General features: G+C 42.3%; 1 protein-coding gene across 6 annotated transcripts in view; it reads left to right on the plus strand.

Moving 5' to 3' along the window:
* Positions 1-13,628, plus strand: part of PHLPP2 (PH domain and leucine rich repeat protein phosphatase 2) — a 76,896-nt gene extending 63,268 nt beyond the window's left edge. For 4 of the 6 annotated variants that reach the window (XM_045382027.3, XM_045382030.3, XM_005592445.5 and 1 more), the window contains 5 exons: positions 128-258; positions 1,364-1,474; positions 2,959-3,153; positions 5,206-5,437; positions 8,501-13,628. In XM_045382027.3, the coding sequence (XP_045237962.2) occupies positions 128-258; positions 1,364-1,474; positions 2,959-3,153; positions 5,206-5,437; positions 8,501-9,655 (1,824 nt within the window). In that variant the 3' untranslated portion in view covers positions 9,656-13,628. Of the gene's footprint in view, positions 1-127; positions 259-1,363; positions 1,475-2,958; positions 3,154-5,205; positions 5,438-8,500 lie in introns of those variants that run through there. The other 2 variants (XM_045382028.3, XM_074027918.1) reach the window with 2 other exon arrangements.
* Positions 13,629-13,959: the final 331 nt, after the last annotated feature.

The following is a 13,959-nucleotide window of genomic DNA, read 5'->3' on the forward strand; positions in this document are numbered from 1 at the left end:
GTATGTAATGAATTCCTGGGAAGAAATTAAGTTCCTCTTTGGGGATATAGTAAGAGATTGGACACTTGGGAGTAAAGAACTAAGTCTCTATGATGTATTTTCTTTTGATTTCTCTATTTTTTCTTAGTTTGTAGACCTAAGTTGCAATGACTTGACAGAAATCCTGATTCCAGAGGCTTTGCCTGCTACATTACAAGACCTTGACCTGACTGGAAATACAAATCTGGTTCTGGAACACAAGACACTGGACATATTTAGGTAGGAAAAAATTTGAAATGGAATCTCTATGTGCTCTTAGGCCCACCAGCCATGTGTAAGTCTTCCTTAGTACTATGGAGATCTCTATTAATGAAAGGAACAGAATGAATTTAGGCCATAAAGCCCCTAGGTTCTCTTCTTTGATTAAGTTATGAATAGATGTTGTATCCAGTAGTCAATCTGTTTATATTAGGACTACTCCATGGCTACTACCCACCCACATACTGAATATTTTCACAACAGGCATAGATGTTTTAGGTGGCACAGATTATATAACATCTAAGAGACAATGCAAGTTCATCCATTGTACCAAGACTTCATTGTATCAAAATACTTAACATAAATAGATGGTTGGCTAAAACTTGGAAATCTTTGTTGTGCTTAGTTTTTGATTGAAACTCCTACCCCTTTGATCCTCTTACCCCTTTCCTTTCTCTCCCCTCCTTCTTTGCCAGTAGTTAAGCATACTATTTTCATCAGTCTTTCTGGAAATGAATCTTAGGCTGTCCATAGATTATTTTATTAAAAGATATATTACTGTTGGCCGGGTGCAGTGGCTCACGCCTGTAATTCCAGCACTTTGGGAGGCCGAGGTGGGCAGATCACTTGAGGTCAGGAGTTCGAGACCAGCCTGCCCAATATGTTGAAACCCCATCTCTACTAAAAGTACGGAAATTAGCTGGTTGTTGTGGCAGGCACCTGTAATCCCAGCTACTCGGGAGACTGAGGCAGGAGAATCGTTTGAACCCAGGAAACAAAGGTTGCAGTGAGCCGATATTGCGCCACTGCACTCCAGCCTGGGCAACAGAGGGAGACTCTGTCTCAAAAAAACAAAAGAATAAAGAAATACAAAAGTTAGCCGGGCACGGTGGCATGCACCTGTAATCTCAGCTGCTCAGGAGGCTGAAGCAGGAAAATTGCTTGAACCCGGGAAGCAGAAGTTGCAGTGAGACGAGGTCACGCCACTGCACTCCAGCCTCTGTGACAAGAGGGAGACTCCGTCTCCAAAAATAAAATAAAATAAAATAAAATAATACTATTGTTGGGATAGTTTTTTGTAAAATACAGAAGAATATATGGTTTAATCTTCCTTCACCTCCCACAGCCATATCACAACTCTGAAAATTGATCAGAAACCTTTGCCAACCACAGATTCTACAGTTACATCAACTTTCTGGAGCCATGGACTGGCTGAGATGGCAGGGCAGAGAAATAAGTGAGTATATTGGCCGTGGAGACTGAGAAAGAAAAAAGGCAGCCCCTGGCGTCTGAGAACTGGCCTGATGCTCATAATAGCTAGGCCATGTTGTTCCGTTGTACATAAACAAATCATAGAACATCAGTGTCGGATAAGATCCCTTTGAGATCATGATAAAGTTTTAAGACAAAAACAACACAAATGTGCAGTCAACAGAATACCAAACACCCTCTTTCATGGCTAAGATGGGTAGATGCTACTTTCTTTACCAGTTACAGCTTTATCCTCCTGCTAATTTTCCTTCCCTATAGATAAGATTTATACCCAGCCATAGAATGGCCCCACTTTCTGATGACACCCAGTCTAGTATGATCCTCTTCCTTAGACCTTCCCCAAAGTGACCGAACCAAAGTCCAAACCCTGTAGTGGGTTCTTTTTAGCACCCCTTACCTGTATACCCCAAGGTTCCATGGGGTGCACTCTCATTTGCTATAAGGAGTAATAAACTCAACTTTTTCAACCTTAGGTGTGCTCTGGTGGTCTTTGGCTGATGGGCCTTGACAAAAGTAATCCTTAGTCACTACTAAGAGCAAGTGTTTTATCTTACCAGCCTTTGGCAGCATTGCAAAGCTAATATGTACTGCCCATGAATGCGGCTGTTTTCCCTTTCCTTAGGGCATTAGCTTTTTCAGATGTAGCTTAATTATGTCTAGGGACTTTTCTTATGTGTAGATTATGATTTGCTTCTGGTCTTCACCACCTTTAGTTAATACTTATGTTTTTTGTTTTTTTTTTTTTTTGAGACGGAGTCTCGCTGTGTCTCCAGACTGGAGTGCAGTGGCACGATCTCGGCTCACTGCAAGCTCCACCTCCCAGGTTCACGCCATTCTCCTGCCTCAGCCTCCCGAGTAGCTGGGACTACAGGCGCCCACCACCACGCCCAACTAATTTTTTCTATTTTTAGTAGAGACGGAGTTTCACCGTGTTAGCCAGGATGGTCTCGATCTCCTGACCTCGTGATCCACCCGCCTCGGCCTCCCAAAGTGCTGGGATTACAGGCGTGAGCCACCGCGCCCAGCCAATACTTATGTTTTAAAAGAATGCTCCCGGCCAGGCACAGTGGCTCACGCCTGTAATCCCAGCACTTTGGGAGGCCGAGGCGGGCAGATCATAAGGTCAGGAGATCGAGACCATCCTGGGTAACACGGTGAAACCCCATTTCTACTAAAAATACAAAAAAATTAGGTGGGCGTGGTGGCTGGTGCCTGTAGTCCCAACTACTCAGGAGGCTGAGGCAGGAGAATGGCATGAACTTGGGAGGTAGAGCTTGTAGTGAGCCAAGATTGTGCCACTGCACTCCAGTCTGGGCGACAGTACCAGACTCCCTCTCAAAAAAAAAAAAATCTAAAAAAAAAAAAAAAAAAAAAAAGAATGCTCCCTGAAGAATAATATTTTACCAGTAACTTTTTTTGTTGATTGTGTTTCTCATGTTTCTGTTGTAGGCTGTGTGTCTCAGCGCTTGCTATGGATAACTTTGCAGAGGGGGTGGGAGCTGTGTATGGCATGTTTGATGGGGACCGAAATGAGGAGCTCCCACGCCTGCTGCAGTGTACGATGGCAGATGTGCTTTTAGAAGAGGTACAGCAGTCGACTAATGACACAGTTTTCATGGCTAACACCTTCTTGGTATCTCACAGGTAAGCAGGTGGGTTGAAAAATCCCTAACTCAGTTCTACATTTGGAAAGTATGTCTTTCTAAACCAAAAGGTCAGGGTCTAAATTAGGGTCTAAATTATGGATACAGGATCAAGGAAAGAACTCACGTTGTTGTCTTCTATGATCATTCTCTATATGAGCATGGAGTGTGGGGACTTTGGCTCTTTCAAAAGTCCATGGGGTCATCTGTTTTCTCTGTTGAATCCAAAGGCTGCTGAGGATCTGGGAAGCCCAAAATTTATGTGCAAAAGGTTGTGTGTGTATATATATGTGGTTGTACATTTTGAGGAGGAAGGTGGTCAGCTTTCATAAGATTGTCCAAGGAGTCAGTGACCTACGAAAGAGTTAACCAAATAATTATGAGATTCATAGGTTTAGAATACCTCTTTCTGGGGTTTTACCGAACTCATCTTCTAAGTAAAGTCTAAGCCACTTAAAGGCAAAAACCCTATACAGATGCTCCTCAGCTTCGAATAGGGTTACATCCTGATAAACCCATCATAATTTGAAAATGTGATAAGTAGAAACTACATTTAATACACCTAACTTACCAAACATCATGGCTTCACTTAGCCTACGTTAAATGTGCTTGGAATGCTTACCCATTAGCTTATAGTTGGGCAAAATCATGTGGTGACACAGGGTACTGTATTGGTTGTTTACCCTTGTGATCAAGTGGCTGACTGGGAGCTATGGCTTGCTACCTCTGCCCAGCATCATGAGAGAATGTCGTACCACGTGTCACTAGCCCAGGAAAAGATCAAAATACAAATTACAGTTTCTACTTAATGCATGCAGTATTGCTTTTGCACCATCATGAAGTCAAAAAGTCTTAAGTTGAACCATCATAAGTCGAGGATATCTGTATAACCTAACTGTAATGGAGTATTTGCATATCAGGTGGACCGATAAAGGATATAAACAACTGAGAGGTTGTTTGTAAACTTGTATAATCCAGGTTGAAATGGAACAGCTTGGAGCTTGAACTAGTTTTTTTTTTTTTCTTTTTTGAGACGGAATCTTGCTCTGTCCCCCAGGCTGGAGTGCAGTGGCACAACCTCGGCTCACTGCAAGCTCCGCCTCCCGGGTTCACGCCATTCTCCTGCCTCAGCCTCCCGAGTAGCTGGGGCTACAGGCACCTGCCACCACGTCCAGCTAATTTTTTGCATTTTTAGTAGAGACGGGGTTTCACCATGTTAGCCAGGATGGGCTTTAACTAGTTTTATCTGTCATAACAAAAGCGAAGTGTTAGGAAGGAGTCTGTTTTTCAGTAGTATAATTGAACTAGAAACTTTGCAAAATAAAGGGTTTAGGAAAGGGAACTCAATTTATGAAGCAACTCTTGAGCCAGGAACTGTAGCAAGTATTTTTCATGCTATATATTTTATCAGAGAAATTTCTTGGAGAAATCGCTTGCTGAGGGTCTGTAGCCAGAAAATGGCAGAGCTGGGATTTGAAACTAGGTCTTTTGCTAGTGTCTGTTCCTCATTAACATTGTTTCCAAGTACAGATGCGTGGATGCCCTGCATATGGGGGAAATGCAAGAATCATGGTCCTTCCCTCGAGGAACTTAGAACCTAAGTGAGTGGTTCTCAAAGTGTTGTTCTAGGACCAGCAGCCTCAGAATCACCAGAAATTTCTTGGAATGCAGTTTACTGGGCCAGTCTCTTACCCACTGATTCAGAAACTCTGGGGCTAGGGCCCAGCAGTCCCTGTTCTGACAAGCCCTCAGGGGATTCTGATATGCTCAAGTTTGAGAGCCCCTGAATGAGGAAGTCTTTGATCAGACACAAAAGCTGTGGAGAAAGATGCAAAAGGTAGATTCTCTCCCTTTCGTAAACCTTTTCCTCAGCTGAGAATGGAGGCAGAACTGTCTTCACCACCATCAGCCACAGCAAGTCTGCAGTTAGGTGGATAAGGGTCAGGCTGGTTCACGATCACATGGCAAAAAAAAAAAAAAAGATGTATGTGCAGGACCACCACTTTCCTCTAAAACTAGCCACCACGTCTTCTTTTTCTTTCTTTCTGAACAGGAAATTAGGAATGGCTGGCCAGAAGTTGGGCTCCTCCGCTCTCCTGTGCTACATTCGCCCTGACACTGCCGATCCAGCAAGTAGCTTTAGCTTGACTGTAGCCAATGTTGGCACGTGTCAAGCAGTCCTGTGCCGAGGTGGGAAGCCAGTGCCCCTCTCTAAAGTCTTCAGCCTGGAGCAGGACCCAGAGGAGGCGCAAAGGGTGAAGGACCAAAAAGCCATCATCACAGAGGTGTGTTCCGCTCCCTGCCAGTCACTTCTGCTCCCCAGATCCAGTGGAGACTGCTTTGTGTATAGGTGATGAAGGCCCATTTTCTTCCTATCACGCCCTGTAAATTGTATCCAATCCAGATAAAAGTTCAATTCAGATGGTTTCAGCTATAGTCCTAGAAGAAAATCTGATCGGTGACTAGCACAGAGAAGAAGCAAAGTGAATTAGAAATACAAAATCCTGATTTGTCGTCCTGTATATTGATAGCTAGCTTGTAAAATGGATGTTAAATGTCCCCTTAGCTAATTTCCAGCTCATCTGGTTTGTTATTCCAAATAGAAGAAAGAGTTCTCTAGTTTGACATCTCCATTCTGAAATGCAAAGTTTCAAAATGTTCTGTGTTTATACTCTATGTGGTGTAGTATGCGCTGGTGTTCTGTTTTGATAATGAAACATCAATATTTCTACTGTTTTTTAGCTTTTCTCCTTTTTTAGAAATTAACATTTTGCTCTCAGAGAAACTTTAGCAATTACTTGTGAACATTGTTTATCACAAAGTGGAATTCCGTTCAGATCTTTTGAGAACTGTAAATTGGATTGTTTGTTTCTGTATTGTTGAGTTTTAAGAGTCTTTGTAGGCCCGGCTCGGTGGCTCATTCCTGTAATCTCAGCACTTTGGGAGTCCAAGGTGGGCAGATCACATGAGGTCAGGAGTTTGAGACCAGCCTGACCAACATGGAGAAGCCCTGTCGCTACTGAAAATACAAAAAAAAAAAAAAAAAAAAAAGAAGCCAGGCGTGGTGGCGCATGCCTGCAATCCCAGCTACTCGGGAGGCTGAGGCAGGAGAATTGCTTGAACCTGGGAGGTGGAGGTTGCGGTGAGCCGAGATTGCGCCACTGCATTCCAGCCTGGGTGACAAGAGCAAAACTCCGTCTCAAAAAAAAAAAAAAAGAAAAAAAAAATCTTTGTATATTTTGGAAACAAGTTCTTTATCAGATACATGTTTTGCAAATACTTTTTCCCAGTCTGGGACTTGTCTTTCCATTCTTTTAACAGTGTTTTTTTGCAGAGCTTTTAGTTTTAATGAAGGCCCACTTGTCGGTTTTTGTCTCATGGATCGTGCTTGTGGTGTTGTATCTAAAACTCATGGCCAAACCCAAGGTCACCTAGATTTTCTTCTATGTTATCTTCTAGAAGTTTAGTTTTGTGTTTTACATTTTGGTCCACGGTCTGTTTTGAGTTAATTTTTGTGAAAAGTGTAAGCTCCCTGTCTATATTGGTGTTTTGCATGTAGGTGTCCACTTGTTCCAGCACCATTTGTTGAAAAGACAAATAGTCAAAAGACTATTTGTATGACCTTTGCTCTTTTTTCAGAGATCAGTTGACTGTATTTGTGTGGGTCCATTTCTGGACTATTCTGTCAGAATTCTGTATTAAAGTTCATCTAAGGAAACAAAAATCAAAAACCATCATTATTAAGTGATTGATACTATTAGGATTCTGGAAATATGAGACATTAGTTTTGGGAAGCTCAGTCAAAACAAATGAAAGATAAAAGATAGTATTTTAACTTTTTCGTTATTTTTAGAGACAAAGTCTTGCTGTGTTACCCAGTTTGTACTTGAACTCCTGGATTAAGTGATCTTTCTGCTTTAGCTTCCTGAGTAGCTGGGACTATAGGCACATGCCACTGCGCCTGGCTTCAGATAACTTTTTGTTTGACTTGTCTTTTTATAGAATTTGGATAATGTTTATTCTTTTTTTTTTTTTTTTTTTTTTTTTTTTGAGGCAGAGTTTCATTCTTGTTGCTTAGGCTGGAGTGCAATGGCATTATCTTGGCTCACCGCAATCTCTGCCTCCCGGGTTCAAGTGAGTCTCCTGCCTTGGCCTCCCGAGTAGCTGGGACTGTAGGCGCCTATGCGCCACTACGCCTGGCTAATTTTGTGTTTTTAGTAGAGACAGGGTTTCTCCATGTTGGTCAGTCTGGTCTTGAACTCCCATCTCAGATGATCTGCCCACCTCAGCCTCCCAAAGTGCTGGGATTACAAGCATGAGCCACCGCACCTGGCCAATGTTTAGATTTTTCTTAGGGGATTGTACACAAGTAGGAAGTATTTTTATAAATGTTATTTTAACCACAAACATTTATTGTTTGTCCATTATTTGCCAAGCACCATACCTTTATTATTTTACTTAATCTTAACAGTAACTCCCATGAATTGGTGGGCCCTAGCCCCAGAGTTTCTGATTCAGTGGGTGGTTGTTAAACTCCCATTTTCATTTTTCAGATGAAGAAAGTACAGTTTAGAGTTTATGACAAATTCTGACAGATAAGGTCAGGTCTTCTCCCAGAGGGTAACTGCAACTATGAAATTAATTTATTGATGACTTTAGAGTTTTGTTTTGTATTTTTTTCTTTTCTTGAAATCAATACTACAAAGTGTCTGACTTGTGAGCATTCCCAGCCTGCAAGCAGGGTTGCTCTGTTTCCTCTAAGTTTGGAATTACAGAGATTTTGATTTGATCAGCTGTTTATTCTTGGTGCAGTCCCCAGAGCGTAGGTCAATGATGCTGCACGTCTCAGACTCTCCCTTTTTAGGCTGAATAACCTTAGAGATTATTCGATGCCCTAACTACCAAGATTGTCTTTACCATTGGTATCTTTTCAGTCCCAGCTAATATCCCTTTAAGTGAAAAATCACTTTTAGTGACCTTTCTGTTTCATCCTCTCTGAGAGTACTAGTGACAGAGAATTAATGATAGTTCTGCTTGTTGTTTTTCTATCATGTTTCTCTATTTATAGATGTACTGAGGCCTGTTTTTCATGTTAAAGCAAACGTCTTTTGGGATGGTGGTGCCTTTTAGTTACCTATTTTTACTTGACTCTATAATAACCATATAGTATTTTGTCTTTTAAGACTTCTCTACATTTATTTCTGTGCATCCACTTAAAATTACACTAATCCATAGGAAAAATCATACACAGTTTTATTGTAGATCCCTAAGCACTGTGATCTAGAAAGATACCAAGTTGCCTATCATTGTTGCTTGTTTCTCAGAATTTGTGTCCTGCTCTTCTCTAGGACAACAAAGTGAATGGGGTAACCTGCTGTACCCGGATGCTGGGCTGTACATACCTCTACCCTTGGATCCTCCCCAAGCCCCACATATCTTCCACTCCACTGACCATTCAAGATGAGTTGCTGATTCTGGGAAACAAAGCATTGTGGGAACACTTGTCCTACACAGAAGCTGTCAATGCTGTACGTCATGTACAAGACCCATTAGCAGCTGCTAAGAAGCTGTGCACGTTAGCACAGAGCTATGGCTGTCAGGACAACGTAGGGGCGATGGTGGTTTATTTGAATATTGGTGAGGAAGGCTGCACTTGTGAAATGAATGGGCTCACCCTCCCAGGTCCTGTGGGATTTGCTTCAACCACCAGTATCAAGGATGCCCCTAAGCCAGCCACTCCATCCTCTAGCAGTGGAATTGCCTCTGAGTTCAGCAGTGAGATGTCCACCTCAGAGGTGAGCAGTGAAGTGGGGTCCACTGCTTCTGATGAGCATAATGCTGGGGGCCTGGACACTGCCTTGCTTCCGAGGCCAGAGCGGCGCTGCAGCCTCCACCCAACACCCACCTCTGGGCTGTTTCAGCGCCAGCCTTCTTGTGCTACCTTCTCCAGTAACCAGTCTGACAACGGCCTGGACAGTGATGATGACCAGCCCGTTGAGGGGGTCATAACCAACGGCAGCAAGGTAGAGGTGGAAGTAGACATCCACTGCTGCAGGGGGAGGGATCTGGAGAACTCACCCCCTCTCAGAGAGAGTTCTCCTACCCCGTGTTCTGAGGAACATGCTAGAGGGTCGTGTTTTGGGATCCGAAGACAGAACAGTGTGAATAGTGGCATAGTCCTGCCAATGAGCAAGGACAGGATGGAGTTACAGAAGTCTCCCTCCACCTCCTGCCTCTATGGGAAGAAACTCTCCAATGGCTCTATTGTGCCCCTAGAGGACAGCCTCAACCTCATTGAAGTGGCCACAGAAGTGCCCAAGAGGAAAACTGGCTATTTTGCTGCCCCCACTCAGATGGAACCAGAGGATCAGTTTGTTGTACCTCGTGACCTGGAAGAAGAAGTGAAGGAACAAATGAAGCAGCACCAGGACAGCCGGCTCGAGCCTGAGCCCCACGAAGAGGATCGGACCGAGCCTCCGGAGGAGTTTGACACAGCACTGTGACCACCCCACTGGGCACAGTGTGGGAGGAGGCTGTGCAGGGTTGGGGTAGGAACCTGCCAGAGGCATTCTGCCTCTACATTTCTTTTTGTTGGTTTTGGTTTTTTTTGTTTGTTTGTTTTTGGTTTTTTTTGAGATGGAGTCTCGCTTGGTTGCTCAGGCTGGAGTGCAATAGTGCAATCTAGGGTCACTGTGACCTCCGCCCCTGGGTTCAAGCCATTCTCCTGTCTCAGCCTCCCGAGTAGCTGGGATTACAGGCACCTGCCATCATGCCCAGCTAATTTTTTTTTTTTTTTTTTTTTTTTGTATTTTTTTAGAGATGGGGTTTCACCATGTTGGCCAGGCTGGTGTTGAACTCCTGACCTCAGGTGATCCACCCTCCTTGGCCTCCCAAAGTGCTGGGATTACAGGCACGAGCCACCGCACCCAGCCCTGCCTCTACATTTCTAAACCATAGCTGTGTGGGGTTGAACTCGGAGCCAAAAAGAGTGAGAGCCATCAGTGGCTGGCTCTGGATAAACTAGTAGCCACCATCAGTGTTAAGTTTGATATTTAACCTGCATTGGAATTCCCAGGGGTACTGGGAAGAAAGCAGCTGTTCTGTGTCAGTCCTACCACCTGCCATTAACCCTTTCTCTCCTAGGATCATTTTGAGAATTTGCCTGCCTGGGCAGGAAAGGGACTATTTATGTGGAGGAAAAAAGTGAAGATCGATTCTCTTTACTAATTGCTGCTGATGGATCTCTGTGATAGAGAAATCACCTTATCTCAGACTAATGGGGTGTGATGTGACTAGTCACATGGCTTTTCATTCTTCTCTACGAGAATACAGCCTATCAAAATGATGTCTGTTGGAAATGTAGAACCAATCAAACATAATTTATGTATGTAATGTAATAAGAGCACTTTTCATTGACTGTGAACCTTTTATTTTTGAATCTGCACTCGAGCCAATCTTCTTAGAGGCAGCCCGGCACCTTCATCCATAGGCAGAGAGAGAATTGGGTGTTGGAGCCTTATCCAAGGGTATAGGAAGGACCCTGTGAAGTTGATTTAACTGTTGGATGTCAGACTGTGAAAGCTCCTGAAAAACTTGGGGTAATAGGATCTTCTTTTGGGGATGAAAATGGGGAAGGAGGACCAAGACTACTTCTCCCTAGATCAGAAAAAGAGAATTACCCCTTGACACATATGATACCTGCTAGGTATTTCCCAAGGAAATTGAGAGATTGGCCTCTTTCCTTGGCACATGGAGGAATTGGCAGGCAGCTTCCTAAGGGGGAGGGTCAAGGCTGACCCTGCTTGCATCCATGTGACCTTAAGTTATGGCAGATGACTCTGAAATGGACTGAGGCCAATGAGAACAGATGAATGGAGCGCTCAGGTTAGACTTGTTCCTTCTCCTATGCTGGAGGAGAGGGATGGTTCTCTAGAATATTGGAAATGAGTTGAGGGCTTGCCTCTTGAATGTTGAACAGTGTACTCTTCTGAAAACTGCATACTCTATGTGGTTTTCGAATACTGGGCTCAATACTAACATAAGAAAGACACTTCATTGAGAAATTCTTAAGCTTACAGAAAACCTGTATTTTTTGCACATTCCACATAACCCTAGCAAAATGCAGTTTCTTCATATTTCTGTCACTTTTTCCACTTGAAGATTTGCCTAGGAAAATTCCTATTCCCACAAAATGTTGGCATTGCTTGATTTTACCCAATGGGGAATGTGCTTTGAAGTTTTGGAACACTTCTACAATTAAAAATAGAGTAGAGCCATTTTTTATTTGTTTCATCAGAAACAATACATTAAAGAGAGGGTTAAATATAAATATATTTTCGTGTGTATTTTTGGGAAGTTTTTGTTCAAAGCAATAGTCAAAAACCAGATGACCTGTCCATAATAATTGTGTGTCTTCATCTTCTCAGAGGCCCCGTGCCCATATGCACGTGTCATTGGGGTACACTCTTGGGGGATTTGGTACACTCTAACAGATGTCCAGTGTTCAACCCCTCGAGAATCTGAACTTGATTCCCCAAATTGTCAAACTACTGGTCAGCTATTGAAAAATTTTAGAACTCAGGTCTTCGATTTGAAGTAGGGAACATAGTGGTTCACGCAGAGTTTAGGTGCTGTTAGAAAGATGGGAACAAGAGTGTTTTGCCACCTTATTTTTATATGGGAATTTTTTTTTTTAATGAAGAAAAATGAAAATGAAATAACCCAGGATGATAGTGATGAATGATGTAAAACATCTTACTCAGACGGCAGAACCTTCAGGCTGTAGAATAGTGATGTCCAAAAATTAAAGTTATTTTGGGAATACACCACTTTAATAGTATAGTCTCATAAAAATTATTATTTATGGTGAACCCCTTTCTTGTCTGCTATTCGTTTCCCACCCTACTTACTGGAACCCCCTCAAATCCCAGTTCTGAAATCACCTTACCAAAAGTAAATGTATTTACTTTTTAGTCAGCAGAACTCTGTAATTCCAAATGTTCTTCTGTGTGCTAGAATTATTTTCAGGAACCATTAGGTTGTATTGAAAATCTTTATTATAGGCAGTACCAAAACTGATTATTCTTTTTTGCAGTCTCCTTTAATTCATGTCCTTTTGTAGTTGCTCTGTATTAAAACAGAGGGTAAAAAGGCCATAGCCCATTATGAAAAATATAATACAAAACTCTTTGACCTCTGAGGTAATTTACAGACACTGTGTTTTCTAAACAGGCTGTCGGTGAAAGCCAGTATCTGCTTCCAGGTGAATGTAATCTACTTCCGAGTACTTTACCCAGAGGATGTGTTCCCCGGGTGGGCAGAGTACAGTTGATCTCTAGCATAGAGATTCTGGCCTCTGCATGTTCTCAGGTCTCTGTGTGTACCTCCCATTGAATAGAGAAGCTTAAGATAATTTCTGAGAGAAGAACACTGCTGATTATGGGAGCAGTTTAGGAGTCCATGGAAAAAAGAAAAATACATGTGTCTTGGCAGCCACCGTATATTTTTATTCAAATGGATTGGAAGGATATTTGAAAATTTGAATGTGGGTATGACGTAAAGCTACAGTGCACTATAAAGTCAAGTCATTGAATTACCACTCCTGATACAGGGCTTTATTGTACTACTGTGAAGTGTATGTGTGCAATACATTGGTGAGTTCATTTACTGGTGTACGGAAGAGCCAGCAGGAGCGGTGTGGTCATTGCTGGGTGCTATTACAGGTGCTTGTAGTGAGTGCTGCTTTCCAGGAGATGGAGCCAGTTGGGTGTGGCAGATCTACTGAATATCAAATGATGCTCTTCTTCCCATTTAGACCTTTAGCGAAAGCTGGTACTTGGAAACCACAGGCTCACCTTCTCTGTCTATCCAATAATTATTAATGAAGAGACCTCCATAAGGGAGCAGCTGGCTGTTATCGATAAATGTACCAATTATTAAATTAGTCTCCAAGCCATTCAGTGATGTCTTCAGCGTCACTATAGAACTGTCTTGTGTCACTTTTTACTTCCTTCTGGGTGGAGGCTTTCAGACTCCCAATCATGAAGGCAAGTTAATCTTTCTCTCCAGTTAGTGACTTTTGCCCCGTAGTTGGGTAAGCACTTCCTAGATTGAGAAAAAGCAGCTACAGTCAATCCTACTCTGTTTCCCTCATTTGGTGATCAGTCAGTCACACATAAGCTCCTTGTATTCTAAATTTCATGCACTTCTCCCAGATGCTATAGGGTTTTCTCTCACTGTTGCCAATGGATGTCATCCAGACAGTGGGCTCATATCTTATGGTTTTGTGCAATCACTGTTGTATTGTAGTCCTAAGACTCATTATAGTGTATTTTTGATATTTTTGAAATGTGTTAAATTTTTTAATTCAATAATATGAGCCAGAGCATGTTGCAGCAAATCTATTGTTTGTAAAATAACAATAACAATAATAAATAAAATAAAGTGGAATCTCTTTTTCATGGCTTTGTTTTAAAATGGAGTGCTTGTTATTTCATAAGTATTTTAGCATGAAGCTATAATTTTCTCTCCTAACTTGTTTGTAGAATTGGGTTCTTAACCAAAAGCACCTGCAGGATTTTCCTGGGGAAGGTAAGTGAGAACAAGCACATTAAACCACATTCCATGACACTGCAAAGCTATGAGTTAAGGCAAGAATAAATATTTTTGATCAGCTTTTAAGCTGAAATGGCAATACAGATTTTTACTTCATGAAACACTATGTTTTGCCTTGGTTTACGTGCTTACAGAAATCACAGAGCCAGGAAAAAGGAAAAAAATCAGGAAACACTGTCCTTATTGACATGCA

The sequence above is a fragment of the Macaca fascicularis genome, chromosome 20 (genome assembly GCF_037993035.2).
Source record: "Macaca fascicularis isolate 582-1 chromosome 20, T2T-MFA8v1.1".
In the NCBI taxonomy this organism is placed as follows: Eukaryota; Metazoa; Chordata; class Mammalia; order Primates; family Cercopithecidae; genus Macaca; species Macaca fascicularis.